We start from the raw sequence: 19,117 nt of genomic DNA, 5'->3' as shown, positions 1-19,117 counted from the left end.
AAGTGGCACTTTTGTATTTTATGCAATGCTTTTCGATTTTTGGATCCTTGAAAGAGCCTTCTTTGGAAATTCCTTCCCGTCTCCCAAGATGGATTCAAGTCTTTCCATACCACATATATGGCATATATGGTAGACACATCAAAATACAGTAGGGGAAGACAACCATCGACCAACGAGGTGTTTTCTGCTTGCAACTATAGCTTTGCAACCATCTGAAATATTCCGAACACACACACACAAACTTTTTATACAGTATATAAAAGAAATGCATGGCAATTCAACTCATTCTACAACCAACTTTGAATAAAAATGAGTAAATAATGTATAAAAATATAAAATTTGTAACTACCTTGTCCAGGTTGTCAACTCTGCATTTAGTGAAGAGGACTACTAAGTTTACATTTACGCTTTTATCCAAAGCGACTTACATTGCATTCAAGTTAGTTTTTACATTTTATTAGCTCTTGCTTTCTCTGGGAATCGAACCCATGATCTTGGCGTTGCTAGAGCCATGCTCTACTATTCGAGCTACAGGCAAGCCTAAGTCACGAAGACTTGTCACAAACTATCCTAAAATGGTGGTTGCTAGCAATCTGTCTCAGAATGTAAACATTTAAGAAACATTTGACGATACTGAGCTTTTAAAAAGGTATCGTGTTTGGTTTAGGAGGTTATCCCAACTCCGAATTTTCCTTTGATTGTATCCTTGTTTTCATTAACCAGTCGGGCAAGAAGTAACAGCTGTGGTTTTCTTTTATGTTTGCATGTCTTACTATCAGTCATGATTATTGTACTCTGTTAATTAAAAGGCTGTTTATATGCATATTCACTAATTATGAGAAGCATACATGTAAGAGGATGACAATTATCTGAACATATACTTGTTTAATTAGTGACAGCCTGCATTTGAAAATCTTTATTTGCATGTGGCAATTCACATTTTTATTTTTAAACCTTCATTTGAATATGGCAACATAATATCATGCTCTACAATATTTCTATGAATAAATGTCTGACAGAGACCCTCCGCTATCAGGCAATCGCTGTTTGCATAGTTACTAAACTGTTAGTTTAAGACGTCTCCATAATCCTTATTAAAAGCTTGTCTCAGCACCTTTGAGAATAGGTTTTAAGAGAAAACTCTTAGCTAAAAACGATTGCTGCTATTTAGGAGAACTCTTGGTTAGATAAAATGTTTTGTGAATATGGACCCTGGCTTCTTTTCTTCCGTCAGTCACTTTGGCCTCCTTGTGGCAACACATTTTTACCCTTTTTAAGACACAAGACTGTGTGTCTCGGTGAATGTCAATAGACAGGCTAAGCTAGCTTGGTCTCTTGTTGACAGAAGAGCAGGTGGGAGTTCAGACTTGTTTTCCGTATTGTACCATCCATTGTCAATCTTTCAGGAGCTTCTGGCCAAGGGCATATGATGTGAAGAAGTTGTTGCAAGTAATTGTGTGTCCCTGGAGACCAGTGATCAAATCAAGGACCACATGTATTCCCTGATTTTGTGCCTGTCCACCTTGAGGCTTGCCGGTGTAGACCTGCATATTCCAAGCCGATGTTATCCTGATGTTACATGCTGCCCAGATTTTGATTCCATATTTATCTGGTTTACAGGGCATGTACTGCTTGAATGTACATCTACCTGTAAATGGCACCAGGCACTCATCCACTGTCATGTCTGGGCCAGGGTTGTACATTAGTGGGCGATGCTCACCCTATAGATTCCAGACATTACGTATCGCTGCCAGCATGTCTCTTGTCATCAAATTGTATGACTCTGGACAGTGTTTGGAATTTGTTTAGCAATATGACTGCCTGAAAAATTGCACATCCAGTACCAGTTTCCCATAAACTGGATATGGTATCATTGTTTGATTGATAAACTCCAGCAAGAATGAGCACACCAATAAAAACTGACGATGCCTGTCCAATCCACAGCCCACCAGTCATCACCTACACAAAAACACACATACGTTGTTGGTCCAGGGGTCAGTTTTATTACTCTCACTAGCTCTTCCTGGCCCCCGAGATGTTGGAGAAGTACTCCAGTGCATCTCTTTGCGATAGTGCTAGTATAGAAAGAACTGTGTGCAAGACCCCAAAGACCATCTTTTATTACTTTATTGTGGGAAAAAAAATTCATTTTTTTTTCCAAACGTTTGGAGAAGGTTGTGTTTAACCAGCTTTCCGGCATTTATGGTAAATTTCAGTCTTGATTTAGGCCACAGCACAGAGTCTGCATTGCTCAAAGTATTAAATGACCTACTGATTTCTATCGATTTTGGAAAATGTGCTGTTCTAATTTTGCTGGACCTCAGTGTGGCATTTGACACCCTTGATCATGGCAACCTTTTGAATTGTTCACAGCTTATCGGGGTCTAAGGTTGTGCTTTAATTTGGTTGGCTTAAGGATAGGATCGTCATTTTGTGCTCCAATTTTGTATGGGGTCCCACAGGGCTCAATTTTGGGTCCAGTGTTATTTTCATTATGCATGCTCCCTTTGTATGCCATTTTTAAAAATTTGATTTACCACTTTTTTTTGCTGTTTACAACTTAAACATCATAAGTATGAAATTTGTAATTTTGGACTCCTGTAAATGCTTTTTTTTGTCATATATTTGACTCTAGACATCTGATTTCTAAATTTGTATATTTATTGAAAGCTGAATCACAGTTCAGGAACATTACAACAGTCTCTAACACCGAGTATGATCATAACCAAGAGACTTCCAGAAGTGGATTACGGACATGATCTCTATTATACAGATGGAGAGACTCAGATTTTTGAGGACTAATTGTACTGCAAAGTTTTCTGCTGTTTGGGGTTTGTTTCTTTTGCCCAGTGACTCTTCTAAGGTCTAGGCGACACATACCTTCTAGTCAGTTTGACTAGTTTGCTTTATGGACAAAGTTCCAAGCAGGCGGATAAGGGTGGAGGAATAGTAAACATGGATACAGAGCACTATAAAGCAGAGTGCAAGAGACAATTGATGGACCATGTATTTTATACCCGTCTATCCTCTGATCCAACTGATGATTTCAATAAACAAATAAAATAAGTATTATAAGATGCAGTAAGTAACAATGTTATAGATCAGTCGATTTCTGCCTTTGGAAAACCCAGTAGGAAGACCCATAGTTTCAGGTGTTGGGAGTGTAACAGAAAAAAATTCTCAGTATGTGGACTACTATCTTAAACCTCTGGTGACAACATTTCCATCCTTATAGTATGTATCCTTAAAGGATACTGCTGATTTCCTGAGAATTTTGGATAATAGAATAAGGGTGCATTGCACATATTGAGTCATCAGATATGTAAATATAGCTGCGCAGAAAAAAATACTTACACATTTACATATCTCGGGTCTTTAACGACCCTATACACTTTTTACTAAAAATTAATCAGAAAACAGGCATTCTTTTATATTTTAAATTTTTTTTCTTGTTATATTGCTTATAATGAATAGATTGAGGAATACTAAGAAAGTTGATGTGTAACTTTAAAAAATGAAGGAGGGAGAGGGTAGAGAATGATTTACAGAATCACTAAAGACCCGAGGTATGCATTTAAGGGTTAAAGGTAAAATGATGCGTCCTTTATCAAATAAATACGGGACGCGATTTGTCCCCTGCATTTCAGTTGCTCACGGTCTGACTTAAAGGGATAGTTCACCCAAAACGTTTGTCGTCGTTTACACACCTACAAGTTGTTCCAAACCTATAATAATGTATTTCTTGTGTTGAACATAAAAGAAGATACTTGTGGGTAGCCCCAAAGACCCCAATGTGTTCAACAGAAGAAAGAACTTTATTTTATTTTTAGACATTATTACATAGATGAACTAATAGATTATAATTAATGTTAGACCCAATTTATTATTGTATCATATATCAATCATAAATGTATACATAACAAATAATCATATATGTCATATACAATTTGGCATTTTAAAAAGTAATTTTTAAAAATGGTACATTTAGATAAAATGGGACAAATAATTACATAATAATATAGTCCTAATTTAAACAAATTAATACAAAAATAATAAAAATTAGCTGCAGAACTGTCAAAAAAAGACTAATAATAATTCATCATAACAATATTAATGTATTCTGCTGCAAGTTTACATACTTGAGCATGTTTTCTCATGGTTTGTTGTTGAGCTATGAGTTCCTCACTGATTATTTGTCCTTGGTGGGGGTTTTTTTGGGTGGTGGTTGTCCCTTATTTTGCCTTGCTGAAGGTGGCAACCCTATAAACTCTCACACTACAACAGACATGCTAATGCTATCAGACAAACATACAGCAATAGCTCCAGTAAAGAAGAGTGCAGTTGGAGAGAGAGATGAGGAGCCGCCAGGCTGCTGAGAAACACGCTAATGCTAATTATAACAAGCAGGCTAATAGACAAAGAAAAACAGGCACTACAGAACAGAGGGGTGCAGCTGGAGAGAGATGAGGAGACAAACAGATTGTGGGAAACACAACCTTCTCACACAACAACAGACATGTTATTGCTAATGCTAATGGACAAAGAGTAACAGCTACTACAGAGGAGAGGAGTGAAGCTGGAGAGAGATTAAGAGCTTCCAGACAGGTAAGAGAAACACTAATCTCCTCACACAACAAGACATGTTAATGCTAATGCTAACAAACATGCTAACAGACAAAGAGTAACAGCTACTATAGAGGAGAGGAGTGAAGCTGGAGAGAGAGGAGCTGCCAGAGAAACAACAGGCACATGCTAATGCTAACATACAGCAAGAGTTATTATAGAGGAAGGGAATGTTCTTCCACTGAAACATTTCCTTGGCTCAGTCTTGTAGTTTGCAGCCTTTTATCAATATTGTATCTTAATCCATTTGCCAATGAAGTTAATGTCACTAGACACTTAGTGTTTTTGAACCATACTATAGTAAAGTACTTGAAGAATTTGTTGTGGTAATTCTATAGTTGTTGTGGTCATTTAACTATAGCAGTATAAACAAATGACTTAACCCAATACTGTACGTCTTATATGACTATAGGGTATATTAAACTACTAGATTCAAGAGTCTTTATTGTCATTTATGCTCACACATAACAAACTTTTGTATGAGACTCTCAGCTTAAAACATCGTCAAGAGCAGAAAATAAACACAACTTTTAAATAGAAATATAGACTCTAAACACCTCAAGTAAAACTGGACACTGGGATATACTGTATGTACACTACAGACATTATGAAATAAAATAAATAATTATATAGCAGCAGAGTGGATATAAACTACAGTGTAAATGTAAATAAAGTAAAGTGCGGCAGTGCAAGACAGTCAGAATTTGTGGATTCAATGTCCTTTTGCAGAGAACTGATGCCTGTGTGTGAGAGTCAGTGGGGGTAGGTGTGTGTGTGAGCGAGTGAGTGTGAGAGTCAGTGGGGGTAGGTGTGTGTGTGAGCGAGTGAGTGTGTGGCTGTGGGGGGGAGGTTGCATGTGTGTGTGACTGCGAGGGAGTGGGGGGGGGTGGCTTTCACAGCTCTGGGGAAGAAGCTGTTTTTGAGTCTGGTTGTGGTGGTCTTAATGTTTCTGTACCTCTTTCCTGAAGGGAGTGGTACAAACAGTCCATTTCCCGGGTGGATGGGATCCACCGCGATGCGGCTGGCATTTTTCTTGACCCGGACAGCATATATTGTGTCCAGATCTGGTAGACGGCAGCCCACGATCGATCCTCTGAGCAGTTCTCACCACCCAGGCCCTTTCTTTATTTTGCAGTGTAGCTGCCGTACCACACCATTGCACTAAGACAGAGTATGCTTTCTATTGTAGCGCTGTAGAAGTTCTTGAGCCGCTGAGAGGAGAGTCCAGTACCTTTTAACTTCCTGAGGAAGAAAAGCCATTGTTGAGCCTTCTTCACCAGGTGTGAGGTGTTGACAGACCAGGACAGGTCAGATGAAATGTGGACGCCCAGGAACTTAATACTGTCCACACGCTCCACCGCCTCCCCATGTATGCAAAGAGGAGCGTTCTTCGTCTTCCTGGACCTCCTCAAGTCCACTATGACCTCCTTGGTCTTGCTGGTGTTCAAAATGAGATTGTTAATTGAACACCAGTATATCAGGTGCTGGATCTCCTCTCTGTAGTGAGTCTAATCGTTGTCGGATATGTGACCCACCACGGTGGTGTCGTCCGCAAACTTCACGAGCGTGTTTGTGGAGTGGATAGCAGAACAGTCGTGAGTGAAAAGGCTGAAGAGGGCCGGGCAGAGCACACAGCCCTGTGGTGTTCCAGTGTTCAGGATCAGGGTGGAAGATGTAGAGTTCCCTATCCTCACCATCTGTGGTCGGTTTGTGAGAAAGTCCCTGATCCAGGAACACAGTGAAGCTGATAGTCCCAGGTTGTGGAGCTTCAGTACCAGCTTGTCCGAGAGAACAGTGTTGAAAGATACACTACAGTTTACTGTAATAAAATTGAAGTGTAGGTACTGCAGTATTTATTACATTTTATCAGTTCACTATAGTTAATACCTACAGTATGCAGTAGCATTCATTAACAAAGTGTTGTAAATACTATAATACAGTTGTGCTCATAAGTTTACACACAAAATGTGTGTCCTTCCAAAAATCATGCATAAGTAATGTAACTATAAAAGCTTTTAGAGTTGTGCTATTATTTTTTAGCAAACCTATCTAAATGACAGGTTTATGCAATGTATATGTTTATAGGTCCTTAATGATTTTTTTTTTTTTTTTGCATTCTCAGATTTGAAACATGCTGCTGATCAAAATTAGATATCAGGACTCCAAGAAATTTATCAGACTTCAGGATGGATTCACTTATGCAGACTTTGTTAATGAAGGTGGGTTTCATTTGTTTGTTTGTCGCTTCTTTTTCAAACATAAAATGCTGTCTATTTTTAGTCCACAGTAGGTTTGGCCTACCACCTGAGACAGATCTACAAATTTATGATGACACTGAAACCGAGATAGACGAGGACATTTTACAAGATGTGCTGTATGCGAGACCTGATACGTCGCTCATTATTGTTAGAAGAGAGAATGAAGGTACAGTATGACATTGCATTCCTGTTGTGTAACAAATAAATTGTTATATATGTTGTAATAGTTTCTTGTGTTTCAGAAATGTTTTCAGATGCAACAAGCAGCTCTTGGACTGACATTTTGTCACTTAGTCATTCATCATATGAACTTGACCAAATGCCAGAACACCCTTACAAGAAATCGAAGACAGATGATGGAGCAGCTGAGGCAAAAGAGGTTACTTGTTCATTTAAATTTAGTACGTTTTATTTTTTAAATACATTAAGTTAGTAAAATTTTGATGTATCGTGTGTTTTTAAATTTTCTTTTGTAGATGGTTCGTAGTGCCCTAAAGCAGACAAGTGGAGGAGATGCTGTCCTTGCTGAATACAGTTCCAAAAATACACTTTCAAGTGAAATGAGACGAGTCCTAGTCAACATTTTGGTTGGACATATGGTGGAAATGCATGGGTAAACTGCTTTTTATTTGCTCTTAAATACTCGTAGGCATGACAGTGTAACACAAAAGCTACAAAGTGAAGCCAGAATCACAACAGAGTTGGCTTCTGATAGAATGAAGCAAGACGCTCCCAGGCACACAGGAAATATGGCAAAGGGAAGAGGAGTTACAATCGTACCCCAAGATGTTCCCTTTTCGAGGGAACTCGTGTTGTGTTGTATGACAACACTTTGTGGAACTAAATACCCACTACGCCATAATGACAAAATATCTGTCCTAATGTGAAGCAGCTTGGACACAACTTGGGACACGTGCACCTGAGACCCCGTAACTAGGAGGTCCAGGCTAAAAATATGCAGGGAGGACCCACCTGCCGCATCATAAATGTCTTAGAGGGATGCCCCTGAAAATAAAGCCTTAGATGATGCCATACCCTGTGTGAAATTTGGTCGGACTTGAAGAGGCAAAGGCAGATCAAGCTCCTCATAAGCCATAGAAATTGCCTCTACAATCCACTAATAGATTAGCCGGCCAACCCTTCTTAGGGGACCCAAAACTTATCTGCAACTGGCTTGTCTTTTACAAATAGAGGTAATCTGAACATAAGCTTTAAGGGCCCTCCCTCACAAGGTATATAATGTGTAGCTTCTCTTGTTCCGCCAACCCATGAGGAGGAGGATGAACGGCCTGAAGGACCCTGAACCATGTCACATTAGTGGGTACTTTAGATACATAACCCAGTCTTGGGTGAAGAATAGCTTTCACCCTTTAACTCCAAGCAGGAGGAGGCAACTGACAAGGCCTGCAAATCTCCTAGTCTCTTTATAAAAGTGATTGTCAACAAGAGTGTAATCTTAAAAGTGATGCACTTAGCAGATGCAGCATCCACAGGCTTGGAGGGTGCCAGGGACAATAGCTAGGTCCCAAACTGGAACTCTATCCTGAGCCACAGGCCTCATCCTCTGAGTATGATGAAGGAAACGAATGACAAGGTGGTGCTTTGCCAAAGAACCACCACTGTTTCACAGTGTTGAACTGGCCTAGCTTGATTCTGGTCACTGCTGCCAGAATTGATTCAATACGTGCGAGAGACAACTGTGCCCGCATCGTAACCGGCTCCCAGAAAAGTCATCCTCTAAACTGGAGTGAGCATATTTTATTGCCATTTAGTCTTGACCCCGAGCACTTTATGTGGTCAATGCCGTGCTTCCAAGCTAATTTTAACCAGTCGTATAAAAATACAGAACTCGGATGCCCTGGAGTCTTTGAAGAGCCAGAGCGGTATCCATGCAATTTGTGAAAGTGCAAGGGGTTAACGCTAGGCCGAACTGGTATTGGTATGCTTTGCCTCCAAGAATGGACATCAGGAACTTTCTGTGCTGCAGAAAAATGGAAATACGGAAATCTTTTTGATCTATCGTGAGAAACCAGTTCTCTGGCTTGATTTGACTCTCAATCCACTGAGACACATTGTGTAGTGCTTTTCAGGCTTCAAGGAAATCTACTGGAGGACTCAGCCTATTGACGCTGACCTCAGGAACATTTTGAGTAATAGATTCTGTATCCTGTATCCAATATTTCTACAGGGAGGGCGAACCCCTCATAACTGCAATGTTAGACGGACATTGTGGTTTAGCAGCTTAATATTCCTGCTGCTGCTAGTATACCTGCTGTCATGTTTGTATACATGATTGTTGTGTTTTTGCTAATGTATAGTCTGTCTTTGCTTTTTAAGGAGAATTCCTACAAGGAACCAGAAGGAGAAGTATGCTCTAGGTGTTGTGACTCTTTTCCCATCACTTAAGGATCCGTTTTCAAAAAAAGGCTATGTGAGTATCCTTAACTTGTGTATTATATATTGTAGCTGTCTAGATTGTCCCTGTGAATAATGAACCTTATAATGTTCTTCAAAATGCCACAGGAACATTTTTATGACGCAGACAGTGGGACTGGATACATTGCATGGCGACTGAAGACCGTTCAGAGGAACGCCAAGAAGCTAAATAAACCTAGTATCTCCAAAAGAAGTGAGATTGGTTTGAGTGGACCTTCTTGGAACAGATGTACCAGCTCTGAGCAGCAGGATGAGGGTACTTTAAGAGAGGCAATTGCCCTTCTTACTCATTCCACAGATGAATCACAGATCTTACTCAAAATGAAGGAGACTTTTCACTATAGGCATAGGCTTGTTCATGACCCAAACAAGACGACAGACATTCTGAAGACCTTTCCTAGATTTCTAAACACTAAGGGACTTGTAAGTTTGGACATTCAAACGGCTTATTCAAAGATTATGGTCTTTAAGTTATGGTCAATATTCTGAATTCGTATTTATGTTTTTTTTATTAAAGGTGAATCAAGACTTCTCACTACTCTTCAGTCCTGAAACATCGTCCAAGTTGCTTGAAGTGTGGGATACCACTTTTAAGGCAAAAATCATTGAAGAAGCCATAGGGTTGACTTCAACTGCTGTTGTGCGCTCACTTCTTCTGTCAGCAAATTGCCAGAGAAATAGTGAACATTGTTCTGGTAAGATGTTATTTTCTCAACTTCATTTATTTGAGTATTCCTTTAAATTGGTAGCCTCAAAGCATTAGTGATGCCTTCACAAAAAAATTATCTGGATAAAGTCCTTGTCAATTATATCTGAATTATAGACTGGGACAGTGACATGGCAACATTGCTTTTGCTGCTCCATCTACTTCCACCATCACCCGGAAAGAAGGTCTCAAAAATCAGTGCATCAGATGCCATAAAGAGGCTTGTGGTGTATCAGAAGGTAATGTGACTGCTTTAAATCTTTCTGAATTTACTGTTCCTAAGCTTTTCTTTTTCATTATTATGTGACTGCAAGCATGTTTTTCATCTGTCTCTTTGTAGTCTCGTACCAGCCTTGAACAACATCTTCAGCAACGAGAAGGAAGACAGCCATACCTCCTTGCTGTTGGCAGGAACCGCAACCAGATTGAGCACTTCTACATAGCTCTGGATAAGAATCTCATCCCCTGTCAGTCGGATACTTCCCTTGGTGCATTCGATGAGCTATTTAAAGCCCACTTTGTTTTCAATTTAGCGTATGATGAGGCTCTCCTTCATTTTTACACTTTCATTCAGACAACAATCTACATGGTTGATATAGGGAAAACCAAGGAGTCACCAAGAGTTAAGGAGCTGAGAGCAAAATTACTGAATTAGCCATATATGTTTTAATGCAAATCATCTTTTGTTACTCAGTAGCAACAGTTTGGGTCTGAATTTTATTCAAACTCTCTGTCTTGTTAAGAATACCCCATTATATTTTGGTGATGTGGTATCACAAGACAATAGAAACTGGAATTTGTTGCGAATAATCAACGTTGTCTTTTCTCCAGGGGTTACTGATGGCACGACTGTATCTCTTAGACATCGAATCAAAGAGCACCACCAGCTTTTTCAAATTTTGTACACCAATCAACATGCAATAGCTTAACACCATTTCATGGTCCAAAACACAAACTTCAAGAATTTTAACAAGTTTCTTGCCAGGAAACATCCAATGTCCACTGTATGTCAGTTTGTCTCATTAACATTTCACCACAAAGAGTGTGGGCCAGTGTATTTAATACTGAATACCACGATGGTGGTAAAGAATTGTTGTGATCACTAAAAATTCCTGTGTAGACAAATATATTCACTAATTAGGTTAGAATTGTTTCCATGAATACATTGAGTACATAATTGTTTGTAATGAGTAAAAGAATGAAATTCCTGTATTGTCCAAAATTGATTGAGTGTATATTATTTGTAGTCGTTTCAGTGAACACCACCATGCCTTTATAGTATGCAATGGTGAGGACCAATGAAAATTATGCAATGGTGAGGACCAATGAAAATAATGCAATGGTGAGGACCAATTAAAATTATCCCTTGATTTACTCACCCTAAAGCCATCCATCCAAAGTCGACTGTCTGCCAGAAGCTTGTAATTTCAATTTATAAAGATTTAAAAATGTATATTTTTCTTACAAAAACAACGCGATTCACTTCAGAAGGCCTTTAACCCCCTGGAGCTGTGTGGATTGATTTCAGGATGGATGGAAGCACTTTTTTGGGCTTCAAACTCACTGCCATTATAAAGCTTGGAAGAGCCAGAATATTTTTTTAAATAACTCTGATTATGTTCATCTGAAAGAAAGTCATTGTTTAATTTGTTTTGTCTGGATTTTTCAGACTTTTACTGTGTTTTGAAAAGTTTTTATTTGGACTGTTTTTCTTCAATATCCTGACAAAATCCTGACAAGGACAACAGTGATGTGCAGTAGTGATGCGCGGATGAGCTAAAACATCACCCGAATCCGCAGCTTCAAATAAATTATCCACCCGCCAACTGCCCGCACCTATATTGTTGTCTGATTTAGATAACAGCACCCGATCGTCACATTCAGGATTCATACGGTCATGAAAAACCTGGAAAAGTCATGGAATAAAACAGCAATTTCCAGGCCTGGAAAGTTTTGGAAAAATAAATAAACCCAGAACGTTTTGGAAAAGTCATGGTTCACAATTCTATGTACAATAGAATTCTGTTTAATCAGGTCCTGAATTTCTGTACGGGATTGCGCATATTACTCATTCATGCAGCTTTTGACTTTAAAATGAGGGAAATTCCTGCAAAACATTTATTCAATAGAGCGTGTAGGTTAGATCAGTAAATAAATTCATACAAACCATCAGATCAAATTAGAAATTTGAAAACAGCTGTACTGCATCTTCTCTCTTTGACCTTCTCTTCACATCGGTGAATTTAGTGCTGCTGCACGCTCCGCATAAGAAATCTTTAGATGCGCCCATAACAACAAAAGACAACACTTTATTTAACCTTTTCTGATAAGAAGTGTGCGCTGCAAACGTGAGCATTTTTGACGATCGTTTCTGTCCAGTCCGCTCGTTTTATCACGTTTAATCACAGATGTCATAATTTTTTTGTCTGGCAGAGGCATGCCTGGACATGTTCTTTTTAGACCCTAAGAGTTGCAGCACATTTTCCACTCATGAAGGCAAATGAAGAAACAAAATAGTTTAAGAAATAAAACAAAATTCTAAGAGAACTTAATCTAAAGTGAGATCCATGCAGTTCAGATGCCTATCTGTGAATTAAGTTGTTCCCAGACTTGCATGCTTAGCCCTTCTATCTGTGGGCTGTGTTGTTGTGTATTTGGATTTCAATGCGTTACCCTGACTGGTTGTACTAAACATGTATTGAGAAATTAGTCAGTATCTAAACTTTTCACATGAATGTCCTAACTACTCTAAAATATTCTAGTCTAAAATCATCCTTTCTTCATCTGTCTCCTTCCTGACTTTCTGGGTCTGTACAACAGTGTTTATGTCGACAACTTACCATGGTCTGATCTATAGACTGTATGTTAATGTCTCTTATGCTAATGGTCATCTACCTTCCAGTGGTGGTAGAAAAAAGGTGTCTGCTTGTAGTTTCAGCTAACCCATCGCTTCATCACAATTTCACCTTCCAGTTAGGCTCATCTATTGACGAGCCTAACTGGATTGATGATTGACGATAAGCTGAATTTCTCAGACCACATTTCTAAAACTGCCCAGTCCTGCAGATTTGAATTATACAATATTAAGAAGATCAGGCCGTTTCTCTCGGAACATGCAACACAACTCCTTGTTCAGGCTCTTGTTCTGTCCAGACTTGACTATTGCAATGCTCTCTTGGCAGGTTTTCCAGCCAATTCTATTAAACCTCTACAATTAATCCAAAATGCCGCTGCAAGAATAATCTTTAATGAGCCGAAAAGAATGCACGCCACGCCTCTGTTCATCAGTTTGCACTGGCTACCAATAGCTGCTCGCATTAAATTCAAGGCATTAATGTTTGCCTACAAAACCACCCCTTTACCTAAATTCATTACTTCAGACTTATGTGCCCTCTAGAAGCTTGCGTTCTTCAAGTGAACGACACATTATTGTGCCATCCCAAAGACACACAAAAACACTTTCACAGACTTTTTCATTAACTGTTCCCATCTGGTGGAATGACTTGCCCAACTCAATCAGAGTAGCCGAAATCCTTACCCATCTTCAAGAAACGGCTAAAAACTAATCTGTTCCATCTTTACTTGACCCTCTAACTCTAGCACTCTCTAGTCTAATTTAATTTTATCTGTCTTTTTATAAAAAAATAAAATAATAATATTTATCTGTACTGCGTTAGGCTAACTGAGACTTGTAATAGCACTTGCACGTTGTTGCTCTTTCGTTGGTTTTGATTGCTTCTTATGTTCTGATTTGTAAGTCGCTTTGGATAAGCGTCTGCTAAATGACTAAATAAATAAATAAAAAGTTTGGGGATGTACTTTGTTTTAGGCTGAAGTCCTCCAAACACGTATCTACCTGATCTATGGGCTAAATATTAATGGCTAAGACAAAAAAATCTAAGCATTCGCGAAGACCATTACCCATCACACTGTTTATATCCTTCTGAAAAGGTTTTAAGTTTGGGTCTTTCTAAAACATTTGTATGCGTGCATAGGTTAATGTTAAAAACTGAAGACAAAGAGCCAAGCAATTTATTCAAACCACTACCGTCCACCCCATTTAATGTTTGGGCCTAACTGAGAAGGAGGGGCGAGAGTATCTTCGATATTTCTCAGTAAAATAATTACAACCACAAGTTTAAAAGGTTAAACACATTGTGTGTCACTAAAGCAAGGCACACTGTTTATCGCCTTTTAAATGAAACTTGTTTTATTCTCTAATTTCTTTCAGATAGCCTGATGACCAGCATTGGTTTTTCAGATCATTAATGCGTCCAAATCTTTTTCTCACATGAGCAGAAAACTCTTTGGATGTGTTTTTTTTTTTTACTTCAGAATACTTTTTAAATGTATGAGTGAACATTTCTCCTTTGACAGATCTACGTTTCAGATTATTTACTCGGGTGTTTAACAATCACAAGGATTACATGTTATTTTCTAATGTTCATGAAACCTTTATTGGTGTACATTTTTATACCTAGAACACAAAACTTTGCTTTGGGGATCCAGATGAAGCTTCATGCCAACCAAGTAGTTTTATACATTCTGACTATTTGTAGGTAACAGTCTTTCTCTTTGAGATATTTATTTTAGTGCAACGTCACAAAGTGCGATCACATGAAGGGGAAAAACGGGTAGGGAGGGAAGTAGTGTGTGGCCAAGTATGGTGACCCATACTTGGAATTTGTTTACCTCTAAACATCACTCCATTAAATAAATCGCAGATGACATGTAGTTAATTAATTGAAAAGGGCATGTCTTCAACCATTTTAGATGGTCTGCACCAACACACAGACACGTTTTAGGTATTCATCTAACCAAAAGGTTTGATCCGGGAAACATGCACAACTGCAACTGCGTGTCTTCATAATTGATCTACTTTTATTAAAACAATGCGGCATGAAGGTACTGTCTTCAACATTAGTTATATATATTAGTTACATTATATTAGTTGTTACGTGTTTACAAAGTTGTCAAAGCTTTGTATTTTCGTCCATGTATCTTGGATTAACCCTTTGCCTTGCCGTTCGGACTCTGTTTGTATTGGACTACCTCTCTTCTCAAGCCCTCTGGATATTGTTCACCGCTCAAAGACCCACGCTTGCCCAAGGATTACTCTTTGTCTTGCCTGTGTTATACCTGTTTGCTGATGTTCTGACCCTGCCTGTATTTTTGACCACATCTTGGAATAAAGCTTGCAGATGGATCCGCACGTCTCGCCCCGTAACAGTTGCTGTCAGTTATTTGACCATTTTGTTAAGTTTTTTTTTCTTTACAGTGCAATTTAACAGGGAAATTTTCTAAACATTCTAACACATTCTACATTTTAAGGGGTCATGAAACTCTAAAGCACATTTAAGATGTTAGCAAATATGTACATCACTGAAAACAACAACAGCACTCATTATTAATTGTAAAGTTGAACCAGCAGGCTTGTTGGACTTGAAGCAGCGCTGCACAGACTGACATCAAAGTACTGTAAGAGTGATTAGATTAGCAGATGGCTTTGTATGTTTTCAATCACTTTCTCAGTACTTGTCATACACCGATTGGTCTGTGCAGTACTGCTTCAAGTTATTAGATCGTGGCAAAATTTTTAATTGATCTCCACAGATTCGACCCCACACGCCGAATCATCTCCAGAAGATATAAGTCTTCTATCAGCCTGAGAGTTTACTGGGAAAGCCAGGGAAGAGCAGAGGCAGGAGACAAAGTGATGAGATAATAAAAGGGCAGAGTTTATTGAATAATGTTAGTTGCATATGTTTCAGATTAGTCAGGCTCCGTCTATAGCTATGCTCAGACTTTTTCTTCTCAAACTTTGCCTGACCAGTACAATTTCAACAAGTGTTAATATACCAAGGGAAAAACAATGGAAATTAAGTGCTTCACAACAGACGTTAAAAACCTTGAAATGGAGACATTCTCATATCTTCTATTCTTGAAGACAAACATCTCTTCAAACCACATGACCAAGATTAAATAACAATATCAAGCATTGCATAATCAAGGAGAATATGTAAAATAAGTCATAAAATATAAAAACATAAATGACATGAATAATGCTAAAAGGATTAAATCAAATGACAACTACGTACATAAGTGACTAATGATTATAAATGATTATGAAATTAAACAAGAATATATATATCCGAATATTTTGTGAGGAACTGCTGTGGGGCATGGACTCTTTTTGGTTTCTTTTTAGGTCTGCTGCTCTCTCTCCCTGTCAGTGTCCTCATCTGATGTCATGTTTTTTTAGCTGCAAGTCATGAACACACACTTTTCTGCCACCGAGCACATAACTTTACTCTACTTTGCCAACTTAAATGCCTGGTGAATAGGCAAACTAGCTTGAAAATGATGTAGTGTTAGGATAACGTTATTCATGTTAGATATTTCCCGAAGGTCTGCACTCGATCACATACGACAGCTGCACGATTCTGGATGAATTGAGAATCACGATTTTTTTTTGTCTCAAACAGAGATCACGATTCTCCCACGAAAAAAAATAACGTGTGACAAAATATCATTGCTGCAGTCTATTTAAAAGTGTTTAATTTGAACGAATCATTAAACATTTAAATGAATATTTATAATATATTTAGTTCATATTAAAATTATGAAAAAGTGGTTTGAATGAATGATTTAATGTCTCGTTTCTTTACTGGATGAATCAGTGTTTTTAAACGAATCTCTTGATTCGATCACAAATACATTTAAGTCACTTTTCTGCACCTAGTGGCCAAACAATGCAATCGACACAAACGTTATTTGAAGCGCCAGTTAACTTTCAAAAGGTCTATTTTGATCGCTACCATAAACATCAGTGTTTATATCTGAACTATTAACTTATGAATGACTGTAATACAGAAATAATACTGTGTTTGTGAAGCTGTTACCCAAACATAGTAACTCTCTGTCAGCAGCTGAACGCAGATGTGAATGTTCCGGTAAGACTTTTTAAAGGTTTATTAGACACGGGCGAAGCTCTAGTGCAAATATATCAGTATTTATCCAAGTACGTGCACTTTTTTGGCCTAAAAGCCCTAATATTAGGACGCTGTTCAGTGAGTGCAGCTAATAAACCGAATATGAATGTGTCTAGAATATCAATGCGATCACGTCGACTCCAGAGGATTAAGTTAACTCAACTCAACTCAACTCAATATTTTAACTTTCCACATACAACTGAGGTAAACGGGTTGGGGTGGAAGTACCGTGTGTACTGTCCTCTTTTAAGAAATCAGACGGCGGGAGTAAAAAATGTACGAGACCGAGCAGGATTTTGTTTTGTTGTCTATTTGTAGTCTCTTTTTAATGATAGGTCTACGCATTTGTCAATCATCCCACTTGCTAGATGGGGAATGAACCCTGCGCTCTGATTGGTCGAAGTGCTCTTTCTTTGTGCAGCACAAACCAATCAAGCAACAGCAAAGGCGTCAGCAGGTTTTTGCGTAGTTTAAAGTGACAAATCGTACCTGCGTACTTTGAGGTCAAAATGCGTGCCCGCTACGCAAAATGCGTACAGGTTGTCAGGTCTGCATTTCTACACATTATTCATGAGAATCAACTTTTTTTAATTCAGTCACTGCACTGTATTGTGCATGAGGTCGTGTTACAACGGAGAATTCAAATGTCACGAAACACTGGTTCAGCAATATTCGTTCAGCTGGATATTTATATTGGATATTTTCAAAATACATCAAGATGCCCTGTTTTAGTGTTTGTGTGAGAATATTTTTTAAATGATTTTGTTTTTCTAAACTTTTGAGAACACTATTAAACATTATTACATTCAAACATTCTATGGAAGAATATTTCTTCATAGCTTTGAGAGAACTTTGCCAGAATGTTAGCTAAGGATATGAGAATGTTCCCTGTTAACTGGGCATTTCTCCTCTGACCAACAAATGAACATGGTCCCATTAGCAGCTTTGCCAGTGTGAGCCAGGGCTTTCATTGGGCCAGGCAGGGGTTAATAGCCTCGGACCTGTAGCACCGAGTACTAAATGACACTGGCTGTGTTCGAAATGGCCCACTAGCTTACTGCCCAGTACAAAGTGTATACTGCCTACTATTTTTTAAGAATAGTATGTGAAACTATACAATAAACAACAAAGTGTTTCAGAGTAGTATGCTACAGTGTTGTCACATGACAAACACTGAACAAAGTCAGCACAGCTGTCGAGGTTGTTACCTTGTGCTAACCTTTCTTTTTGTTGTCAAGAGAAGGGACCTTAAATAGCCTTGTTTATAATGTTTGTAAACATTTTGCTTTACCGATATTTTAGCCTAGGCTACATTATCTCTGAATGAACAGGCCTAATAATAAAATGTGACATACAGCCTGCTTATGGTTTTCCTCTCAAAATGCAATTTTATACGAGTAGCTTTTTTTTTTTAAAAACCATGCAACATTTTTAAATATCTGGAAAACAAATACCGTCTTTAAAGCATTGACAGTTTTAGCTTTCGTTTAATACATTTGGCCAAGAAAAGATGATGCTGGCTATGACTAAGTGCAAGATAGCCTACCAGATCAAGTCTCTCTTTGTGTGTTTTTTTTTCTTTTCTTTTTGAGTAAATAAAATGCTGTACTTTATTATTATTATTTTAGGTTAAGTTTGAAAAATAACGTTATTAACCAGTATTTTTTTCTACTCAAACTGGTTTTGGAACGGTAATAATACAGAGGAACACATGAACGTAAATATTAAAATAACGATTTTGCTCTGAGTAAACTGTTTAAAAGCATCAAATTTGTTTCTGCTTATTGTTTCTGGCCCGCTCTTCACCCCAAACCAGCAGCTTCACGATGTCTTCCGCCTGTAACGGTATTACTGCTCGATCCCCTCGTCATATCGGCTCAAATGCATAAGAAATTGCACTTATTATGGACTCAACAGTCCTTTCACGTTCGTCTTCCTCCATTTCAAAACAAGCGTGTGTTCAAAAAGTAAAAAAATGCTTATATTACTTCACTGGCCAACGGAGCAAACCAACCCCATGACATCACATGCTGTGGTATCGCAAGATGGTGGCGCCCCTGCTCTAAAAGCTAACAAAATATCCTTTTCTCTTTAAAATGGTT

The 19,117-nt window shown here is 38.4% G+C and overlaps 1 protein-coding gene across 2 annotated transcripts; it reads left to right on the top strand.

The window, feature by feature from the left end:
* The first annotated feature begins 4,198 nt into the window (after positions 1-4,198).
* On the top strand, positions 4,199-11,861 carry LOC306854499 (uncharacterized protein). 2 transcript variants are annotated; one of them, XM_079392590.1, is made up of 10 exons: positions 4,199-4,605; positions 6,746-6,842; positions 6,904-7,047; positions 7,124-7,260; positions 7,358-7,494; positions 9,219-9,312; positions 9,405-9,740; positions 9,835-10,012; positions 10,141-10,262; positions 10,364-11,861. In XM_079392590.1, exons 2-10 carry the CDS (start codon positions 6,755-6,757, stop codon positions 10,676-10,678), a joined length of 1,551 nt encoding a protein of 516 aa, XP_079248716.1. In that variant the 5' UTR covers positions 4,199-4,605; positions 6,746-6,754; the 3' UTR covers positions 10,679-11,861. The 2 variants fall into 2 exon arrangements, with proteins under 2 accessions (XP_079248716.1, XP_079248715.1); XM_079392589.1 differs by lacking the exon at positions 4,199-4,605 and having other exon boundaries at positions 6,776-7,047; positions 10,364-11,625.
* The last annotated feature ends 7,256 nt before the right edge of the window (positions 11,862-19,117 follow it).

This window comes from Barbus barbus (assembly GCF_936440315.1).
Source record: "Barbus barbus genome assembly, chromosome: 3".
Classification (NCBI taxonomy): Eukaryota; Metazoa; Chordata; class Actinopteri; order Cypriniformes; family Cyprinidae; genus Barbus; species Barbus barbus.
Note: the sequence above shows the minus strand (reverse complement) of the source record. Positions and strands in the feature narration are given on the sequence as shown.

Excerpts from the sequence above, each read along its gene's own strand:
- LOC306854499 (XM_079392589.1), top strand. The coding sequence starts at position 6,810 with ATGGATTCACTTATGCAGACTTTGTTAATGAAGGTGGGTTTCATTTGT. Across the intron at positions 7,495-9,218 it reads CATATGGTGGAAATGCATGG|GAGAATTCCTACAAGGAACC; the intron begins GTAAACTGCTTT and ends TTGCTTTTTAAG. Across the intron at positions 10,013-10,140 it reads AAATAGTGAACATTGTTCTG|ACTGGGACAGTGACATGGCA; the intron begins GTAAGATGTTAT and ends TCTGAATTATAG.